The sequence below is a fragment of the Mytilus trossulus genome, chromosome 1, assembly GCF_036588685.1.
Source record: "Mytilus trossulus isolate FHL-02 chromosome 1, PNRI_Mtr1.1.1.hap1, whole genome shotgun sequence".
NCBI classification, from domain to species: Eukaryota; Metazoa; Mollusca; class Bivalvia; order Mytilida; family Mytilidae; genus Mytilus; species Mytilus trossulus.
This window is the reverse complement of record NC_086373.1, coordinates 48,951,809-48,975,512: the sequence shown is the minus strand read 5'-3', so window position 1 is coordinate 48,975,512 and position 23,704 is coordinate 48,951,809. Positions and strand designations below refer to the sequence as shown.

The 23,704-nt window shown below is 32.8% G+C and overlaps 1 protein-coding gene across 3 annotated transcripts; it reads left to right on the top strand.

The window, feature by feature from the left end:
• Positions 1–11,622: 11,622 nt before the first annotated feature.
• On the top strand, positions 11,623–21,712 carry LOC134726395 (zinc finger protein 616-like). Of its 3 annotated transcripts, none has more exons than XM_063590804.1 (3): positions 11,623–11,703; positions 13,728–13,803; positions 19,897–21,712. In XM_063590804.1, the coding sequence occupies exons 2-3, from the start codon at positions 13,749–13,751 to the stop codon at positions 21,645–21,647; spliced, it is 1,806 nt and encodes a 601-aa protein (XP_063446874.1). In that variant the 5' UTR covers positions 11,623–11,703; positions 13,728–13,748; the 3' UTR covers positions 21,648–21,712. The 3 variants fall into 3 exon arrangements, with proteins under 3 accessions (XP_063446874.1, XP_063446866.1, XP_063446881.1); XM_063590796.1 differs by having other exon boundaries at positions 11,669–11,711; XM_063590811.1 differs by having other exon boundaries at positions 11,678–11,725.
• The last annotated feature ends 1,992 nt before the right edge of the window (positions 21,713–23,704 follow it).

The window sequence follows — 23,704 nt, the reverse complement described above, 5'->3', positions numbered from 1 at the left end:
CAGCAATGTCACCGTACGATCTTCAACAATGAGAAAAACGTGCACTATGTGTAGCTATTAGTAGTATATAGGAGACTCATATAAAACAATAATATATCAATGTAAAAATCAGTTCGAATTCGACACGATAAAACAAAACAACCAACAAATGAATTTCATAAGGTATCGATCAAAACTTATGTAAATTACCGAAAGCTAATTCAAAGAGAATTATAACTACAAAATACAGTTTTCAGATTTATACACGTCCAACAGATTATTCTACAATCAGACAAACAGAGAAAGCATAATTTTAATGCAAAAAAGTAGTAGTATCGACCAGATTTAGAGGTTTCTGATTAATATTATTATTTATTATTTTAAAGCGGCATAGTTCTTAGGATTATGATGTCATCGAATCCCAAATTTATCTTGAGGACTCTTATTACACTGCATTCTTCTCATTTGATATGAAAACAAAATGGAAGTTCATTTGAAATGCCAGTTATACAGATGACGAAGGGTATCTTCCAATTGTTCTTAATTAATGCAACGTCGATGTACTGAATGAGGCTTAGCATCTATTGTGTAGTTGCATGAGCAAAACGAAGGATGAAGCTTGTGAAGCAAGGTTTACTCGCCCTTTCGGAGTATCACATATATTACCCCTGTGTCTGCTGTCTTCAGTCTAAAGTTTTGCATTTCCATGGCGATAAGTTTCTTTCTTGATTTATAAGTTCCAACGTTCTTTAAATATCGACTAGCTAGCTCTCTCAAGAAGACAATAATTTGTCATCAAACGGATGACATCTGCTTTCAAGAGTGGTCTCAGTCATGGTGCTTATAGAGATTTGTCGTTTGGAAAAAAGTTATCTGTTGCTTCTCCGCTATTTTGTTATTTTTCGTGAGGGTGAGGCACGCTGACTGGCCTATCTGAATTAACGTTCTTACAGTTGTCATCCTGGATGTTTCATGGTACACTGGAGCATACAAGTTTAAAACCGACTTAGACACGGACTATTTTACTTACTTCTTTTCTTTCTTTTTTTTTTTTTGGGGGGGGGGGGGGGGGGGGTCTTTTCATGAGAACCGGGATTTTTTTTTTTCGAACTCTACGCTGGACGGATTATTGTTTTCATTGTTCCAGGTAGAAAAATATTTGGGAATTTATTTTTTTTTATTGGAAAAGTGTGGGCAAGATTCTGTTTTTCACATCTAAGTGCTGGACAGATTTTTTTTACCTAGAATCCTTTTATATACCCCCTCCCCCTCCAGCAATAAAGTCAAATGGTTCGTGCCTAACCGTGTCTATCTAGTATAATTTATAGAGTTCCTATATTATGTATTGTGTTTAGGTCGTTCCTAAACCACAGCTGGTTTTGCTGAGTTTGACAGTTTTATTTCTTCTCAATTCTAAAAGAAATTGTATCAAACTAGACAATAACTAAAATTTATAAATATATATAATCGGCTCAATTTGTTTAATTTGGTTTAAATTTTATTCCTGTTTCGTTTCTTTTCTTTTTGTTGGTTCCTATTTCGTTTCGTTCCGTTTTATTTTAATTTCGTTTCTTTTCGTTTCGTTTCGTTTCTTTTCTTTTCATTTCGTTTTGTTTCTTTTCGTTTCGCTTCGTTTCTTTTCGTTTCGTTTTGTTTCTTTTCGTTTCGTTTCGTTTCTATTTCGTTTCGCACTTTATAGGCACCATTGCACGGTCAGATATATGTGTTCATGTCTGCCTTCAACCTCATTTCATTGACCAGTGATCAAAGTTAAGTTATTATGGTAAAGTCTGTATCGCAGATGATATATGATAAGGAAAGGACCATTTAACTTCAATGGGGGTTTTGTTTTTTTCTGAAAAAAATATTGAGATGACCAAAATTAACCTCCTGACTCCAGATTTTCCCTTATACCGTATACATTGTATAGTGTTATATTTAATAAAAATAAAAACAAATCATGCTCCATTGGTTATGCAATGTTGTCTAATTGTTACCGGTAAATTTGGTGGTTTTATCTGTTTTTTCAGCTTCTACATGATTACATTGTAGTAGAGCAGTGGCTCATGATTCTGCCGGCTCTGATTACTAGTAAATTATCTTAATTACGAAGCCGGCAAAATAGCCTAATTCTATTTTTGCGTTTTTAAAGTAATGTGCAAATGTGCACAGCTGTTAACGTAAAAGAATCAAATATATTACCAGAGACGTCTCTGATTTTACTGATGCACCATAGCCAATTGTTATAGTAAATAAGAAAACAGCTAACCATATTTGGAATAGTTTTTCCTATAATAGATTAAAGATATTTATCAGTTAAAGTGTAAATAAGAATTTATAGTAAGAAAAAGTCAATCACATAGCTTAAAAGATTTAAAAAAATGTTTGAATTAAACATGCTTTTGAAATAAATTACTATTTATTAATAGTCAGTTCTTTCAATTGCATACTAATATAAGTATATGTTTAAACGAAATAGTGTTTACCTTGGATTCCGTTTACCTAGACAAAGAGCAAGCAAATTAACATATTTTCTACTTTTCCAGCAGCACCGACAACAAATTTATATTTTTGCTGGTGCCTGTAAAATAGCAATTTCTATAGCCATAGGCTATTGTGTCGGCTTGAATTATGATATTTTAATCAGAGGCGGCAAAAAAGCCCACGACAATAAGTATTGGGCCCACTATAACTATAGTAAATGGAATTATTGTAAGGTGTACATGTTTGTCTGCAGCGGATTAATCATTTCATCCAACCTTGACCTTATTTTCTTGGTTCAATATATCATTACCTTTTCGTTGTTTTGTCATTTTATCATATACTATAACACTGTGTCTAAACCACACCGGCACAATTTGCTCGGACCCGATGGCATCTAACATCAGGCACAATGACGGAACACCAAAAGACAAAAGAAAGGTAGGTTTCTCCTTATTTTTTTTATTGTTTTTATGATATCGAAGAATATATAAATCAAATAATCAAATCAAATATGTTTATTTCCTAATCAAAGGGCCCTATACAACTAGTTTCTATTGTGAGATGCAATATTTTCTACAACCGTTCTATATTAACTGAGAAATAAGTCAAAATGCATGTCAAAATGACGAATTGAGTGAACCTTGCCTCGAAATTGTTTAGTTTCTCGTTAAATTGTTCACAATGTACGAAAAGAAAGGTACGGGAAGATAGATATTGACACGGAGATGGCAAATTTAGTTATTATGAGCATCTCAATAATTGTAACTCTGTGTATGGAACGAAAGAAATGGGTCATGTCAAAATGGAACTGGCCGGTTTCGTCAATGTATACAACCCGGTTTCGTCATAGATTTCAAAATGCATAACCCGGTTTGGTCAAATAGAAAAAAATCATGATCGCATTACATTATAATTGATTATTTAACTTCAGCGTTCAAAAGGATTTTGTGGGTCTTCTTACCAACATTGAACGAAAAGTCCAACTTTTTCCATTTGTAAAGCGACAGTGCTATAATGTTATTGCAATAAGTAGCCTGGATATAGAAAACTTTTTTGGCACATTCCAAGAAATAGATCCTAGAGGGACGGGCGTCCTGACACCACAAGACATCCAAACAGCTGTTAGTGTAGCCATTGAAGTTTTAGATGCTAGGCTAAATCCAGAGACTCCCAGAGGTATGCATAAATCGAAAATAGATGTATAGATATAGGAAGATGTGGTATGAGTGGCAATTAGACAACTCTCCATCCAAATAACAATTCATAAAAGGAATTCATTATAGATAAGGGTACGGCCTTCAACACGGAGCCTTGGCTCACACCGAACAAAAAGCTATAAAGGGCCCCAAATTACAAGTGCAGTAAAACCCCTCTAACGGGAAGAGCAACGGTCTAATCTATATAATAAACTGTTTAAACAGAAAAACCAATAAATATCAATGACTCATTATTAGTAATTAACTGTTTTATTTGATTCTTATCACAAACTTGACGCCGTCAAAATCTCGCGTACACCTCTTTTTCTAAGCGAGACAATTCTCGCTTACACCTCTTTTTCTAAGCGAGACAATGTCTTAAGCAACTGTCAGAAAAAAAAACTATCGATGAATTATAAACAACGCTGACTTTTAATCGATACATCGATTTCAGTCACTTTACAGAGATCAAAATGATCCAATAAATTTAAAAAAAATGTGTTATGGAGGTTCACACCTCCGTACAAACATTTGCTGGTTTTTTAAGCGTAAATATGGTATCATCTTTTCTTTTGACTAATATGGTTTATATATTTCAGAGAATTCTACATGCAAACATCAAAGGCTAAGGCCTATCCAGTGAACGAGATTGATATTTTGAATGCTGAAACAGAGAAAAGTGGAACTGAAGAAGGCGTTGTTAGGGATATGTCTGAAATACAACCATTGTAAGTACATGTTTTATACATTGCCATTCAGTGTCAGCTGTTAACGATTTATTACGTGGCAATTTCAATCTGTCGAATTTATTGAAGGCTGTATGGTTACCTATAGTTGTTAATGTCTGTGTCATTTTGTCTTTTGAGGAGAGATGTATCATTAGCAATCATGCCACATCTTCTTTTTTTATATGACCGCTTTATGTCCATTCCGTGCACCATACCTTGTGAAAAGTAAGTCAAGGACTGCCACACAGATAGGTACATGCACATTACATTAATTTGCTATTCTGTTAATATTTTTTGAAAACAAATGATTCGATTATTTTTTAGTCATGTCCGACAGACATGGAAACAATGTAAGGTAACCATAAACCAAATATAGTTGTCTTTTTACTTACATTTGAGAAAGAAATTCATATAATATATATAAATGGTGTGGTTTTTTTTTTTTATGTATTTCCACCCTTTTTGTTGAAGAGACCACCAATTTTACAAGTTGTCAAGGAAACGAGGCAAGCAAAAAAGGAAGAAAGGAGACGTATCCCAAGCTAATGAACCTGCACGAGGCATTCGTCCAGTCAGACAATTTCACAAAAGAGAGAAACAAAAATACAGCCGCATGTTCGACGTGGTCTTGATTTTACTGATTTTCAGTAAATAAATGCTCTATTTAAAGATATTAAAAATGTATTGCATAGTATTAACATTATTTTTACTGTTTTATGTTATACCACCAGTCTTAAAAGAGATACTTATTTAATTCTGTCCTTTTATCGATTCGTCCGTCCATGATTTGTCGTACCGTGCCATACAACACATCTATCCACATGTTGATGTTCAAATTCACTTTCCAAAAACCTAAAAACATGTTGTAAAAAGTTGGTGGATCGATTTAAAGCGATAAATGAAGTCCCCAATGGAGAAGGACTGTTGTTACCATGGTTATCATTTAAGGGAAAGGCACACTTGATGTCGTATGGGTATAAAATACATCTTTTATATCTGCTTGATGAATGAGTTCAAATTTCCAATCAATTTTATTACAATCTTCCAACAAATTTAACAAACAGTTATAACCAATAATAAAAAAAAATGGTAAGAATAACAATTGTAGAAAAAAAGTGTTTCTCGTAGTAACATTTGTAGAAAAAAACATTTGTAGAAAAAATAAAGTACATGGTTAACAATATAAGGAAGCTACCATTTGATTTTAGTGGGTACAATTTGCTTAAAAGGCAAGCCAAAAGTTTAGATTGAAAATGGCAGGATAACAAGTTATGTAAAAAGGGAATAAGCAACTACTTAAAAAAGGACCGAATAATGTTAAGAAAAAAAGCAGGACAGAGATGAAAACTGAAAACAAATGCAGGACAATTCCCCCCCCCCCCCTTGCACCCTTTTTCATTCTTAAAATAAATTAGAAGCTTCCTAAGAGTTATCTATAAATATAACTGAGGCATAAAAAATAACAATAACAAATCGTTCATCCTCAATGATGATTTTTTCTAGTATGATTAGACCTGCTAGATCTGTATCGAAAGCCTTTGTTGCATACTTGGCAATGATATTTGGCTACACCTTTCTTGTGCTTTCCTGTCACATGGTCAGTTAGTCAAATCTCTTAGGGCACATTGGACACTGGAAACGTTAAGCATTAAGAGTGTTACACACTTTCAAGTGCCTCTTGTATGAACCTTGGTATGTGTACTGTTTATTACATTTTCCACACTTGAAAGGTTTATGTCCAATATGCGTCTTCATGTGGCCAAGATAGTGGGCGTTGTCTGTAAACGTTTTGTGACAGATCTTGCATTCATGTCTCCTTTTCTCAGTGTCAGAGTGACTTATTTCATGATGTCTGTGGCCACTTTTTGTTTTTAATTTTTTTCCCACAAAAACAGCAAACAAACACATCTTGATCATCGGTCCTGTTGACTGCAGTTGAAACAGCTGATGAGTTTTCATTGATAAGTTCATGAAATGACTCATCTAATGCCTCAATTGTAACGTTTTCTGTCATCTGAAATAATGAAAAAGCAACAGATTATTTAAAAATGTCTATCAACATGAAAAGTTCATACAAATTCCAAGCGACAACAACCCGACCATAGAACAGAAAACAGCCGAAGGCCACAGGTCTTCAATGAATCGAGAAACTCCCGCATCCGGTGGCGTCCTTTAGCTGGCCCCTTAATAAATATGTAAACTAGTTCAGTGATAGTGGACTTCATAGTAAACCGCGAATAAATGTGTATTTATAATATTTAAGGGATAATTTTAACTATGATACAAGTTTTGGCATAAATCGCGAATTTACTATAAAGGCTCTTTCAGTTAAGGTTTATTCATCATTATTTATTATTTGTACTTTTGTTTTACTGTTTGTGTCAGCGACAACACTTTGACTCAATCCATTCCCAAGTCATACGCTCGTAATTCCATGGTTGTCTTTGGTTGCTTTATACCATATGCGTTTTGAACATAAAATAGGCAGGTAGTTTTTTTGTTTGAATTGTTTTACATTTATAATTTAGGGCCCTGTTATAGCTTGCTTTCATGCAGTTCGTGTGTTTTTCTCATTGTTTAAGGCATACGTTGACCTAAACTTGATTAATTCAACATCTTTTTTGTGTCTAAAAGAAAGTTGCCTCATTGTCAATGTGTATGGGATAAGTGGTTACCGTCATTTCTTCTAAATAAGACCTATATATAAATGACGGTTCATGTTTTGCAAACCAACTTTTATTCACATTGAAAATACTAAACTGTCAGATATTGTTTTCGAAAGTTATCTTGAAGTTTCAATTGAATTCGAACTGTAAAAAAATGAATTTGAACTGTAAAAATAATGTGAAAAACATGCCTAGGAAAATGAATGTGCTTACCAGAAACGGGGAGAAAGTTACAAATCTGACTGCTATGTTATGGATGCTTAAGTGTGAAAACTCGCTTTTGTGCGCAAGTAACACAACTATAGTACCAGAAAATCTGGCAGGACTGCATGCATGATTAATTTGTGCAGAACAGTATAGACTATAGTCGGTTTGGGACTGTTCGTCAATGATTGAATGCATTGTGTATATAATATAGTATAGTAAATTAAAATTATGGCACAATCAAAACACATACTTTTATTTTTCATCTTTACATACTACTATTATAAACAAAGAAAATATAATAATGTTACAAAATAATTAGATACCATTGTTTGCTATTGAGTATTTATATTCCATTTAAAATTAGTTTGAAGTTAAGTGAAATAAGGGATACGCCTTTCATTAGGAAAATGTATATTATTATAATTAACTATGGCCAAAAGTGCCCGTTTAAAATAGATTTTAACACGCCAAATTGACTTTACAATGGATATATATATTTAAATTCTCGAAAGACAATTTTTAGATCCGTGCCAAAGTTGCTTTTCATAAATTGTTTGTTAAAAAAATAAAAAAAACCCGGGTGATATATATAGACGAAACCGGGTGATTGTGTAGTAACAACATTGATGAAACCGGTTTATTTTCATTTGACATGACCCATTTCTTTCGTTCCATACACAGAGTTACAACTATTGAGATGCTCATAATAATTACAATTGCCATCTCCGTGTCAATATCTATCTTCCCGTACCTTTCTTTTCGTACATTGTGAACAATTTAACGAGAAATTAAACAATTTCGAGGCAAGGTTCACTCAATTCGTCATTTTGACATGCATTATGACTTATTTCTCAGTTAATATAGAACGGTTGTAGAAAATATTGCATCTCACAATAGAAAATAGTTGTATATGTATATATATTCTTCGGTATCATAAAAAAAATAAAAAAATAAGGAGAAACCTACCTTTCTTTTGTCTATTGGTGTTCCGTCATTGTGCCTGGTGTTAGATACCATCGAGTCCGAGCAAATTGTGCCGGTGTGGTTTAGACACAGTGTATAAGCAACAGGTCCACTATATTTGATGTATATGATTGAAATGTGTACTTTCCTGTTTGGCAGATTTCTTCTGAATACACTAGTTCAGGGAAAGCTTTTTCGCGACCTAGAATTCTGAGTGGGTCAAGCGTTTAATTAAAATTCATACGAGAATATGCGAGATTTGGATCAACTGGGGGCAAAGTCATATATGGTACACATCAATATTCGATGTTTAATAGGCGTTTATTAGGACGCCCGCCGCTTTCCCGTTTACCTGTGAAGTCGTTGAGTGTCATCTGTTTTTTGTTTGTTAATGTTCATATTAAAAAAAGTAAAACAAAAAAATTGTGAAAAATTTCGAACTATAGTGTTTGAAAATAACGGGAGAAAATTGGAAAAGAAATTTGAAATTACGGCTTGCAAATAACCAAAAACGAAAAATTTGACAAAGAAGGACCTCTAAAGAAGGAACGAGATCCTTCAAGTCACTGGAGGCTGTTTAGAACTTTGAGGAAGTTTATGTGCAGAATATCATTTTTGGCGATTGAGAATAATTTCCAGAAACATGCTGGTGTAATGGCATTAATTGACAAAACAGTATAGCATACACTGGTGACACTACATTATTTATTCTGTTTAGCTTTTGTCGGGAAAATATAAATAAGCAATCTAAACCGGAGCTTTTTAAAATGTTGATGCTGGTCATCACACATAGTCGCAATGAATGATATTATGCGATGTATTCAATAAAAAATAACCATGGGTTCATAAATGTTATGCTTTCAATATTGTATAAATAATCTGATCGCTAAAACTTGGAACAGTTTATACGTTACTTGTTCAAACCATGAAATATAAGTTCCCATAAAATCAAACAGCTATAGGTCGTCATATGGAATTAAACTCTTAGCCAAAAAGCCGCACTCACCGCTTGATTTATACAATACCTTTACTCTGACTGTTGGATTTTGAACAAACGAGAACAGTTCAGCGCAATGTAGAACAAAATAGTTTCAATATTCATATATCATTAGCATGATCTTGACTTGCATGGATATGCATTTAACTTGCAACTGGACGTTTAAACAAAACGGTTATTGATGAATGCATGAAAATCTTTAACCTCATACAAAACATGAAATTAACTGTTTAGGAAAAACGAAGTCCATCTTGTAGTAAAATACGGAACATGTAAATAAATATTTGCAAAATTTTGCCCTGCATATATACTGTATTTTGGACATAAAGAAGTTTCTGCCCCAAAATCCCGAAATTCCATTATGTTTGACAACGATTTTGATGTAAAACAAAACTTTAACCACAGTCTGAACCTAAATGCTGAAGTAATCGGCGGAATCTAGGATCGCTTAGTATCGCTTTCGCGAAACTTGTCAAAAAGAAGGAACATGTATGCCAAAAGATCCAAGTAAGCAGATATTTCACTCCTAAATCTTAAAGACCTCATTGCTATCGACAAAATGACAACAATTGTTTTCTTTTTGTCCAAAAAGGGGGGGGGGGGTAGCAACTGTAATATAACAATATTTTTTTTCGCATTTAGTATAATTTTTCTACCTACTAACGTGAATTTTCTGACACAAAAACAAATTTACGACAGAACTGTTCATTTAATGTATGTAATCAAATGCCAAACTATATATGTATATATATATGTGTGAAAATTTATTTACTTTCTGGAGGTAAAACAACAAAAAGTGTCTTTTTTCTGTTTAAAATCTTAATAAATCTCATTGAAATTAACTAGATATTCTGTATACAATATCCTGTATGCTTCACAATATATCAAAATAAAATGCTGCACGACCCATGCATATACCCTTCCTTTAAAAAATTGTCAATGTCCGATGCATTTGAATTAAGCACAAAAAACTTACGTAAATTTAATACACGCATGCAATCAGGGCTAGCATTTCGAATATATACATGTATGTTAATGGTACCTAACTGTCAGAACATGATTATGATTTTTAAGGGTATATTAATTGTGTCTAACTGTCGCCTGGTGAGATTAATAGTTTAAGGTAAAACTTTATCATACCATATGGCCTAGGTGTTGATTGACTTTTATTTTTATGACCCAAGATCAGTACCTTCTTGAATATAAAGACAATCTGCTAAGTGAACATCACAGCATGGATCTGTCCATTTTTGCGTGAAGGTAATTTTTGTATTCACAAACGATATATATACATGTAAACCAGTATTTGCGTAGCGGCACACTTAGATTAAATGTTGAAGTTGGTCGTTATCTGAATACTCAAAGAGAAAATATAATATGTTGCAATATAAATGTTTTGGAGGACAAATATCATTTTGTTTTATCATGTCCAACGTGTAGAATTTTATATTTATTCTACTGTTCTTGGCCACAAGTTAGATATTATTATTAATTAATTAATTTATTTTTGTCATATATTGTATATATTTTTAGTTTGCCATAGCATGTATGAAAATTCATTGATCTGACTACAGTAATAACGATGCCAATCAGATAAATCAATAAACTGATAATGCCCCCAGTTTATCAAATCTCGTATCTAATTAGTCGATAACGCAAAATCACGATCGATCTTGCACATGCGCATTGTTTCCCTGAACTAGTGTATTTGACCGCTTTCATTTTTAGCTTTTTCTCTTATATTAAAAGGGATGCGCATGTAGCATATGCACACGTACGTGAGAGAGCCGCGTGGTGTAGTGGTTAGCGCATCGGACTACTACACAAAGGTTTCATTTTTGCACCCGCAAAGTTGAAAGGGATTAATATAAGTTGCATTAACTTGCTTCCCAATCCATTATAACTAAATATGTTGAAACTAAAGTTGCAGCTATACTAGTCAATGATATTTAAAAAAAAAAAAAAAAAAAAAAGCACTGAGGTGTGCGGCACTCTTGTTTCTGTCGGAATTTGCATAAGTCAACAGTTACAGCATTCTCAAGACAACTTGAGAGATACTGGGTAAAGTGCAAAAAATTGTCACCAAGACAAAGGTCCTGTTCTTATAAGAATAAATTCCATTCAAGTGTCATACACATGAGAGGTTTAGCTAGCTAAAATCTATAGCTCAAACATGACAGAAGAAAATTCATCGAAAAATTAAAAAATAATGTTATTTGAATAAAATCTAATCGTATATTTTCATGTCTACGGTCATTGTTTTAGTTTAACACTGACCTTATGTCTATCCTGCGCTCCATAGGTTAGCCTGGGATCCGGCCCAATCTAGCTGCGCGTCGTAAGTATAGGACCCCAGGCTATCCATAGGTAAATCCTCAATTATCTCCCTTTCTATTTTGTCACTTTCAGTGTGTTTATACACCTCCGAGTTCAATATACATGTACACAGCAGTCAGAACAGGTGAACAAGGCAATGAAAAAAAGTAAACTAGTAAATAGAGAATCGTTTGTATATGCAAATGTTATTTTATGTCATTATAATCGAAAACAAACTGACATCTTCTTCTTTAGCCAAGTTCAGGAAATCTACCCTTTCTACAGGGTCACCGCATTTAAAATGTTTGTCTATTTTTAAAAATGCGTTTATATTTTAAATTGTCATGATTGTATGTACTATTTAAAATTTTAACAATTATAGTAACAGAGTAAGAATATGATACGATTATAAATTATTTGAAAAACAGGAACTTGTTTTTGCACTATACATTTTAAAATGGATAAAAATATTAATATAAATGTCATTAATATCTATCAGTTGTTTGTATTTCCCTTAAAAACTAACACGGGCCCTTCGAACCAGTGGCGGATCCAGAAATTTTCATAAGTGGGGGCCCACTGACTGCCAAAGAGGGGGCCCGCTCCAGTAATGGTTCAGTGATTCCCTTTATAAGCAACCATTTTTTTCCCCAAAAAAGGGGGACCAACATCATAAAGCTATACTATAGCATCAACAACATATATAATAGCAAGTGACATAATATAAATGAAAACAGAAAGCAAAATAATATTATAACAGAAAAACGTACATATTAAAAACAAATAGTACCATAATATATATAATCTACTTTATCGATTGTGACCGTCGTTTCCAGTTTTCATTTAACAAACAACAAAGTTTTAACATGTTTAATACCAAAGTTCTTGAACATGTTTGAATCAGTGATAAACATTTTGACATATTAGGCCAAGAACAATAATATTTAGGCAAAAATCTTAAACGCAAATGTCTATATATAGGGAATGTACGGTGTACAAATCATAACAAAATAATCATGATGATATTCATTTTCAATAGCATTTATATTGCAACATTGACATATTAATAATAATCTTTATTCTCATAAACCATAAGGTACACATAGTCTTTCATTTCAAGGCACATTGTTATATCTACCAATTTTAATGTTGTGTTTAAGTGAACCGCATCTAAAGTGTGTCATTAAGGGTCTAACATTGACATCAAGAAGTAAGTATTTTTTGAAACAAAAGTCAATTTTGAACATTTTCAAAATATCCAATTTTTCACAATCCAACATACTAAAACGCCAGCTTTGTATTATAGATTGATCATAGAGGCGTTGTTTCAAAACATCATATGAAAAAATGTATATATTTGTACAAATGTACATGTAAGCTCTTTATAATCCATAAAATTACATTTGAGTTTTCAGGTGTTTGACCATTTTATTTTTTTATTCCAACAACAGAAATGAGTTGTATTGTTGTACCTACAGCCACACTACTGATGTGCTGGGGTCTGTTGTTCGACTTGTCGTTAAGCTAATCAAATGATTTACTCTTAGACTAACGCGTCGTTAAATACTTAATCATTTGATTAGCTATCGCAATGATTAAAATCTGTTGCTGAGTATATTTTAATCATTGCATTAACTAATCACTGCATTAACTTTTAATCACTTGATTAAGCTAAGATTAACTCCCATAATGCAAATTTGCCCTAAATGCACTTGAGCAAGCACCTAAACTTCCTGCCAACTGCTAATACAAAATGGAGAATGCAAACCCAAAGAAACTGCCAAGACTGAGGAAAACTAACTTTTTTCAGTTGGAGGAAAACATCCTGCAAACAGAGGTGGGAAAAAAGTATGCTGTAACAAAAGAAAAACATAGCACCAGTACCACAAACCTGGAAAAAAACAGAGTATGGAATAACATCACCAACAAAATTAATGCTCTTGGTGTTGCCAACAGGACTCAGAAGGAGGTGAGGGACAAGTGGAGAAACTTAACAATAAAAGCCAAGTCAGTCTTCACAGACCATAGGAGGGAAATTAACAAAACTGGTGGACAGAGACTTATTCTTACGTGTACAAGGGTTTATAAAAGAATGATCATATATACATTTATATAAAAATGATTGTTAAGATTATTCTTGACTAATTTTTCCTTATAAACATGATAAATAATTTGTTAATATTTATTTCAGGATAAACTAAGATTCATCAGTATGGAGGGAAGTGCAGGGGAGAAGATTGAACAGGAGGAACAAGAAAAATCATCAGGTTATGTTTAATAACAATACTTTATCTTTGTATTTTTTTTAAATTATAAAGCATGTTCAAGTGAAGTTCAGTCCAAAGGACAAATTGTTTAATTATCTTAAGTTAAGATTAACTATATTTTGTGATGCAGAACAGTCGTGTATTACAACCCTAGCTTCCCATGTATGGTTACTTGGCGGGCCCGCCCGCCCGCCTAGTTGGTGCATGTTTCTTTTTAAATTCTAATACAAAAACATAAATTTTAATACAAACATTCACATACCTGCCAACTTTTGAAAATGCCTATGGGGGTTTCTTGCGACAACAATTTCAAAGTTTAAAATTCTTTGCGACGACTATTTTGCGTGTGCTGTTTTGTAGTCTAGAAAAAGTGTCATATTTGCATGATTTGTAAGATGAGCTTACATCCCTTTTTTAAAGTTTATTTGCATGATTCTAGTTATTATATCAGCAGAAAATATGAACATGTAGCTGTAAGACCAGGAATTATTTTCATGTGTAAGGATACTAAATAGTTGTTGACTTTTCCAATTTAAAATTATACACAAAGAAGGACCTTTATCAGGTTGGGAACAACACATAGGGATCCCCCCTCAATGTTAGGACATTAAAAACCACTTTTAAAGTACAAATGAGCACACATTCATATGCATATTATTTGAAGAAACTTTTCCCAAAGAACTATACATCTTATGACCTATCTGGTATTATATGGTCAACACATGTCCAAGAATTTTGATATGTTCTTGGCCTTATATCTTCTTTATTATTCAAAATAATAGGACTCTTCATTTAGAAAAGCTGTTCCAAATGTAATGTCAGAATTTCCCATTTTAAAGTTAACATGGTTAATAAATCTACATTTTTCTATTTTATTTTTTACAAGAGTGACCCCTTGACTAAGGGTAGTCCCTCATTTAAGGGATTCATCATGTTGATGTGGGTGTGGGTGTCCATGTGAAAAATAATGAATAGTACATTATACTTTAAATGATTGAATACATAAATGAAATTATGTTACAGCAAGTGTATAGTGAATAAACTACTATTTATTATATTTTTCACTAAATTTTATCATGGAAGAACATCATTCACAAATATCATGAATATCAGTCAGAGGTCAGACATAAACAAGTTGATTTTTGTTTTGGACTTTAAGAAGTCAAAACATGTATCTATCATAAAAATGTGTTTTCAATTTAAGACTCATCTAAGTCAGAAAATGACAGACTTGTTTTAAAAGGTCTATTTAATATGTTGATGAACAAACATAATTTGACTTGGTGGCCTAAACACCACCTACATGGTGGTGTTTAGGACTTAGTTGTGAGTGAAAGCAATACGAGGACGACTCTTTTACCTAGAATAGTGTATCTGTTAAGTTGCATATCCTTAAAACATAATTTATATACTAGCTAATTGTAATGAAGTACTCTAGAGATACTGCCACTTATTGTGATCAGAGACATGGACACGTAGCAGTTACGCCTTTCTGTTCAAATCCAGTTATTAATTTTATTCACGACTTAACCAGTTTGAAATGATCCTGAATGACAAAGAAACAAATTTAGTTTTTAATGATTTAGATAATGATATTAGTAAAAAAGAAATTTCTAATGCTATTGCAAGCTTAAAATCAGGCAAGGCCTGTGGACCTGATTTGATTTCAAATGAAATGTTAAAATATAGTCAGTTATATTTGATAGGTTGCTTTATATATAAATTATTTAATTTGTGCCTCAAGAATAGTGTGTACCTAAAGATTTGGGCTGATGGTTTTATTTCGCCAATTTTTAAATCAGATGATCCTTGTGATCCATCTAACTATAGAGGTATAACAATTACTAGTACCATTGGTAAACTTTTTAACAATATTTTGAATACAAGACTTGACAAATTTTTGTACCAAAACAACTTAATTCATAATTCTCAGATTGGCTTTACAAAAAATGCCAGAACTTCAGATCATATATTTATTTTAAAAACACTGATAGACAAATACTGTCACAGTAAAGAGGGCAGATTATATACTTGTTTTGTAGACTTTCGCAAAGCATTCGACAGTGTAATTCATATAGGTCTTAAACTGAAGCTTATTAATATGAAAGTTGGTACTTTATTTTATAATATTATATCAGATATGTATAACAATAGTCAAGCATGTGTAAAAGTTGGAGCTTCTCTCACTGACCCTTTTAGCATTAAATTAGGTGTAAGACAAGGAGACAACTTGAGTCCTTCATTATTTAAAATTTTTATAAATGACTTCCCCTCTTATCTTGACTCCTGCCTGGATGCAGTTTCCCTGCACTCCGAGAAATTAAATTGTTTGATGTATGCAGATGATATTGTGATTATGTCAACATCAGCCACAGGGCTTCAAAGTAGACTTGATCAGCTAGAAAAATATTGTGCTGACTGGTGCCTCAAAGTTAATATTAAAAAGACTAAAGTCATAATTTTTAATAAGGCTGGAAGGAAAATTCAGGCGAATTTTCGACTGCAGAATAACTTGATTGACTGTGTCGCTCATTACAAATATTTGGGTGTTCACTTAACTGCATCTGGAAGTTTTCATCCAGCTAAAACTGAACTTTATAATAAGGCTCTTAAGGCCTACTATAAACTTAGAAAGGATTTTATCAATTTGTCTCCTGGAATAAAATCTTGTGTTCATATTTTTTATCATACCCTTAAACCCATTCTGTTATATAATTCAGAGGTATGGGGAGGTTATAATGTTTCTTGTAATAAATTACAGTCTTCTTTATTTAATCTTGAAAATATTTTTAAAAATCTTAAGTGTGAGAATCTCCATCTTAAATTTTCTAAGTTTATACTTGGTGTACACAAAAGGAGTGTCAATTTTGCTGTATTATCAGAACTGGGGCGTTTCCCCTTACATTATGATATTGTAAAGTCAATTGTAAAATACTGGTATAGATTTGAAAATCTTACAACTGAATTCAGTCTATTGAAAGATGCTTATAAATGCAGCCAAGAGCTTCACAAATCTAACATAACTTCTTGGTACTCATTTGCTAAGAAAGTATTAGAAGTTTTTGAAATTAAACAAGAAGTAAAACATTTCGGACAATATAAATTTTTGAACATATCTAGCAAATTAATTCACACTAAATATATTAGCAATTGGTATGCTAGCCAAAATAAAGCTTCTGATGGAAAACTGTTTAATTATGTGAAATTAAAGCAGAATTTTGGTTATGAAAATTATCTTTCTTTAATTAAGGACTTTGATTTAAGAAGATCTATATGCAAATTACGTATTTCTGCTCATAAGCTTCAAATTGAAGTTTGACGTTTTTCAAATATTCCACGAAATGAAAGAATTTGCAAAAAATGCTCCTCTGGCTGTGTTGAAGATGAAATCCATTTTTTAACTAACTGTGAAAATTTTAAATCAGATAGAGATGCTCTCTTTGACTTTGTTACCTGTACGAACTGTGACGCCCGTATATGACACGGAAACCAGGCGTAAAAATCATACTTTAACCTGGCGGCATTGCAGTGTTTACAAAATGCATATCCAGGCGTCAACCAGGCGTCAACCAGGCGTAAATTAGGCGTAACTGAGGCGTAAACCAGACGTAAAATTAGGCGTAATATTTAAATGAGTACGCCTGGTTCACCAAAAAAATAGGCGTAATATGCAAATGAGTACGCCTGGTCAATAAATTAACCAGGCGTAATATCCTTACATAATACTACACTTATTTTATTTCAGTGTATTAACCTAGCTGTTTACTTTTGTGTAGTTGATACAAACTTCTGTACTTTCTTATTGTTTGACAAATACTTGAAATATTAACCATTGAAGAAGCTAATATTATAGAAATACATACATTTCATGAAGACAATGGCTCAAATAAGTTTAAGTCTAAATAAGAAATATGACCATTATTTTTTCTTGAAATAAAAGTAGCATTTTAACTAAGTTGTTTTTGAAAATTATTGTCTTTTGAACTAAAATATAAATGATAATACTACAGTTTAACTTAAAGTAAAAGATTTTAATGTAATTATCCAAGGATAAAGGTTTTGGGATTTCAAAATTTCTGATAGAACATAATACTTAATAACTATAAGTTATACTCACATTATTATTATTTACCATGTATTACTACTTTCCTTTTATTTCACAATTTTCATTAATTTATTTGATTCAGTATTTTCAATTTCAGATTCTTCCAAAAAGCACAAAACAAGCAAATTATCCCTAAATATATGAAGCTGCCATGTGTCCAACTCTTGCAAACTAAAATCAAAGAGCCAAATTTTGAAAAAAAATCCCATGATCCTATGCACAAAGCATTATGGGTATTTTTATTTATGCCATACCAGCAGTTTTACGCCCGTAAGAAAATTTACGCCTTGCTTATTTCTATTTACGCCCGTAAGAAAACTTACGCCTTGCTTATTTCAATTTACGCCAGGTTAACTTCTTTTTTCTACGCCCGTCAGGACTACAAATTTACGTTTCCTGCTCCCTTACGCTTGGATCTAGACACGTAACTACCACTTACGCCTGGTTTACGCCTTATTTCCAGGCGTAATACGCCTTATAATTTCGTACGGGTTGCCAAAGAATTCCAAATTTTTCTATACTGGATAATCAGCATAAATTTATTTATTTATTAAACTGTGAAGACAATCAGGTCCTTAATGCTGTTGGTAAATTTATTAAAGTGAATATGAGTTAGTAATTGTATTGTTACTGTATGTAAAATAACGTTTGTATCTATGTATCTATCAAATTAATATTCTTTTTCCTTATTCATGTATGCTCTGTATGCCCCTTGTGGGCCCTTAATTGGAAATAAAATATGTTCTGTTCTGTTCTGTTCTGTATGACAACAAAAACCTGTCTAAGAGTTCACAAGGACTTGAGCTATCTATATTTAATTATGTAATTGAACATCCTTACTAAACACCTCATTAAGTGTGGTTCCAGGTGGTTGCATTGTAAGGTTAATTAACATTATCTTTGATTTTTTTACTCTCATTTTTCTTTAGAAGACAAAGCATTGTCTTTCAATGTTGTCATTATTTGATTTAGATGCATGACCTTTTTATGAATATGTATGGGACTTGAAATAAACCAATTTTGATAACTTTTCGAATTGTAGGAGTCCATATTTGCAACTTTTTGATTCTGGTCAATTATTTCTTGGACTTATTATAGTTGTATATTGTCTTGCATTTAAATTAGACAACTCAGACAAATCCTAAAATTTTCAAATTTAGACCTCTATGAGTCAAAAGCAGATTCAGACTTATTTAATAATATCTGAGCTCTGACTGAATATAAATCAAAATGTAGACATCTTTCCAAGATGTCTGCATTTTGATTTAAATTCGTTACTTACACATCATTTGCACATTCAGGTATTTCACATCCAATCTAGATCTTTTATGGTAATACATGTGTACTATACAAATCACTAGAATTTCGTTATTCCTCAACAGCTAACCATTTCCCTTTCAAACATTCCATAATTTTGTAGTGGCAGTTTGAATTTCCTGTCCCTATATTTAGGTTGACTCCTACCTTGCAGAACCTGCAGCCTATTGTATTTATTGTTAACTTGTCTTGTCTTAGAAATTAATGAAATTAATGAATTATTTGCCACTGTAAATAAAGCAAACAACAACCAACTAATAAAGAAGATGTGGTATGATTGCCAATGAGACAACTATCCACAAAAGACCGAAATGACAGAAACATTATCAATTATAGGTCACCGTACAGCCTTCAACAATGAGCAAAGCCCATACCGCATATAGTCAGATATAAAAGGCCCGTATGTATGCATTGGCCACAGGTACTTAAAATAATTTATTGTTATTAAGAAAATACATGCAAAGTAAAATGGCTGTCAAACAATCAAAATCCACAACATTGTATATTTAATGAGAGTAACTTAGTCGGTGAATTTTTTTTAAACTGTTTGAATTAAGTTGAGTGTAGGATAAAAAACTATCCCAAACAATTGATTAGTGTTTAAAATCATTTATCATTTTTTTGTCACTTTATAATACACTACCTTATAAATATATTGTTTGATATTGTAGTTGAGGAACCAGTCATGCAGAGCCAAAGCAACACAGAAAAAGAAGCAAATGATGAAGAAATCACAGGAAATATATTACATGATTGTGATATATGTGGTAAACAATATACATCTAGTTATCAGTTCAAGTTACACATGCGACATCATGCTGGAATGAAAGTTTACACTTGTGAAGTGTGTGGTTTTGCCGTTTTAAGGAAAAATGCTTTGGAAATACACATGAGAACTCATACTGGTAATAAACCTTATCAGTGTGAAAAATGTGGAAAAGGATTCAAAGAAAAAGATCATGTATTGAGGCACATGATAACACATTCTGATGATAGACCCTTTGTTTGTGACATATGTGGTAAAACATTTAAGCATATTCAAAACTTAAAAAAACATGTAAAACAACATGCAAGTGCCAACCCTTACAAATGTGATGTATGTTGTAAAGGGTTTAGTCAGGCGGTTGAGTTAGAGGAACACATGAGAACACACCCTGCCCATGATGGTCCTTTTAAATGTAATGTGTGTTATAAAGTGTTTAGTCAGCATTTTGATTTAGAGGAACACATGAAAACAGACCCTGACGGTGATGGTCCGTATAAATGTTATGTATGTTGTAAAGAGTTTGAACGGAGTGAGCAATTACAGATCCACTTAAGAGTGATGCATAAATGCATTAAGTGTGGAGAAGTGTTTAAAACTTCAGCTCTCTTAAAGATACACAAGAAAATACATGTTGGTGAAAAATGCTTTATATGCAGCATATGCGGTACAGCCTTTAAGGAGAAGGCAACCTTACAAAAACATTTTACTAGACATTCTGATGAAAAACCTTTTAAATGTGATGTATGTGGTAGATGCTTTAGGCTGGATAAACTCCTAAAAACGCACTTGAAAGTACATACAGGTGATAGGGCTCAATTTATATGTAATGTATGTGGGAAAGTGTTTGTTAAGAGGTGTTCCTTAAAGGAGCACATGATACTACACACTGGGGATAAACCATATAAATGTGAAATATGTGGTGAAACATTTAGTCAGAATAGAAGTTTAAAAGGACACTTGAGAAAGCATAAACGTTATAAATGTGATGTATGTGGTAAAGAGTATAGTCAAAGTCATAGTTTAGCAAATCATGTCATGACTCACACGGGTGAAAGTCCATATAGATGTATTGTCTGTGATAAAGGTTTTATTGTTAAAGCAGCCCTTCAAAAACACATGAGAAAACACTCACAGGATCATGATGATAGACCTTACAAATGTGGAGAGTGTGGGAAGGGATTTACAGGGCCTTATTTTTTAGAGACACACTTGAGGTCCCATACGGGGGATAAACCTTATAATTGTGATATATGTGGTAAATATTTTATTTGTACAAGTAGTCTTAACACACATACACAGAGATTACATACTGCAGTCAAACCTTTAAATCCTGATATATCTGGTGAAAGTTTGAGTTCTTCAACTAATCTTAATCTACAAACTACTTACCATGCTGACAAACATCATAAATGTGATATTTGTGGTAAAAGGTTCCGTATGCCAAGCATTTTAAAAATACACATGATCACACACACAGGTGAGAGGCCATATAAATGTGAAATATGTTGTAAAGGACTCTGTACTTCAACCAGCTTAAAAAAGCATATGAAATTACATACTGACCCAACCAAGATAAAAAGGCACATGAGATTACTCATCGATGCAGCCGACATGAGAAAGCACATGAAATTACACATTGACACAACCAACTTATAAAAAAGCGCATGAGATAACTAACTGACCCAACAAACTTAAGAAAGCACATGAAATTACTCACTGATGCAACCTGAGACTACTATAACACATGTGTTATAGTAGTCTCAGATGCAACCAACTAAAGAAATCACATGAGAATTTTTCACTGACACAACTAACTTAAGAAAGCACATGAGGTTGCTCACTGACGCAACCAGCTTAAGAAACCATGGGTGACTATAAACTGACAAGACATCTTTGAGAAGTGATTTATTTGATAAAGGGTAATTAGGCAACTCACATTTCAGACCTCTAAGACCTTAATTAATATTATACCATTAGGATATTCGTTATAAGGTTTGACTGAACCATTACAAACACTAGCATGATTGCACAATGATCACAACACACATTATCCTTTTCAACATAATATATTCCACCTGATATGTTTTCTTGAATCCTCTCTCTTTAAAAAAAAAACTCTTGGATCTGCCCCTTAATAGGACACATAGAAATCTGCTTTGATGTAAAGCTTTTATTTTACCTGACTTGTTTTAAGAAAAATGTTTGTTATAGTCCGAAAAACCTGTATCTCACAGATGTGTTTTACATGCACAGCCAAGTTTGAAACATGTGTTATCTTGACTTAACGTTAAGCAGCTTTTGTATGTGAGTACTTAGTACTACACTATAATTGTGCATTATTTATGTAAGTAAATGATGTTCAAATTACTTTTTTTGTTGTAACTTTGTTCATGTTGTTTGAAAATAAATGTATAAACAAGTCATTTTGTTACTCAAAATAATGTATCTATAAAAATGGCGATTATATATACAGTATTTCAGATTCTTTTGAAATTTCATGTACATTTAAAATAAGCTGTACTTCATTTGAATATTTAACAGATCATAACTCGGTGCTGCTTTATACAATCGCAGAGGTCTAACCATGAACATTTGGTTCAAGTGTGGACACTACATTCAAGCTTGATTTATTACAGCTCATTCTAATGATTCTAATGAAGATGAGAATTTATTATCAGAATTATGCATGTTCATTGGATAGAGGAGGAGAATCACTATTCAAAACAGTGTGGCTGTGGCCATTGATTGACGTCATTTATTCATCCAATGACTGGGACATATTATGTGAACGTTTGTCTGTAACGACACTGCTCACTACTTACTTATTATAGAATTTAAACTGTAGGGTCACCAAAGGTTTTTAACGCCTTTAGTAATCTCATATATATGTAGCTAGTTCTGAAGGATCTCCCCTTGATGACCTTTGCATTGTTGTAATGCAAAAGTCCCTCACTACTGTGCACTGGTCATGAGAACTACTGCAGAATAATATACTATATTTCTGGTTCTATTTTTTTCGAGCCTGCAACTTTTGTTGCAGAAAGCTCAACTTTAATAGGGATAGTGATCCAGCGGCGGCGTTAGCTTATTTCTTAAAAGCTTTATATTTTAGAAGCTGGATGCTTCATACATGTACTTTGTATATAGATGCCTCATGTTACGAAGTTTCCGTCAGTCACATGTCCAATGTCCTTGACCTCATTTTCATGGTACAGTGACCACTTGAAAAAAAGTTCAGATTTTTTGTAATGTTGAATTCTCTCTTATTATAATTAATAGGATTACTGTATTTGATATGTACGTATCTTGCAAGGTCCTCATGTCTGTCAGACAGTTTTCACTTGACTTCGACCTCATTTCATGGATCAGTGAACACGGTTAAGTTTTGGTGGTCAAGTCCATATCTCAGATACTATAAGCAATAGGGCTAGTATATTCGGTGTATGAAAGGACTGCAAGGTGTACATGTCCAACTGGCAGGTGTCACCTGACCTTGACCTCATGTTCATGGTTCAGTGGTTATAGTTAAGATTTTGTGTTTGGTGTGTTATTCTCATACTAAATGCAACGGGTCTACTATATTTTTTGTATGGAATGATTGTAAGTTGTACATGTCTAGCGGGAAGATGTCATGTGACCTTGACCTCATTTTCATGGTTCAGTGGTCAATCTTAAGTTTTTGAGTTTTGGTCTTTTTATCTAGTACTATATGC

What these genes read in the sequence shown, in the direction of transcription:
- LOC134726395 (XM_063590796.1), top strand. An exon ending in GGAACAAGAAAAATCATCAG is followed by an intron (nt 13,804 to 19,896) that starts GTTATGTTTAAT and finishes TTGATATTGTAG; the next exon opens with TTGAGGAACCAGTCATGCAG.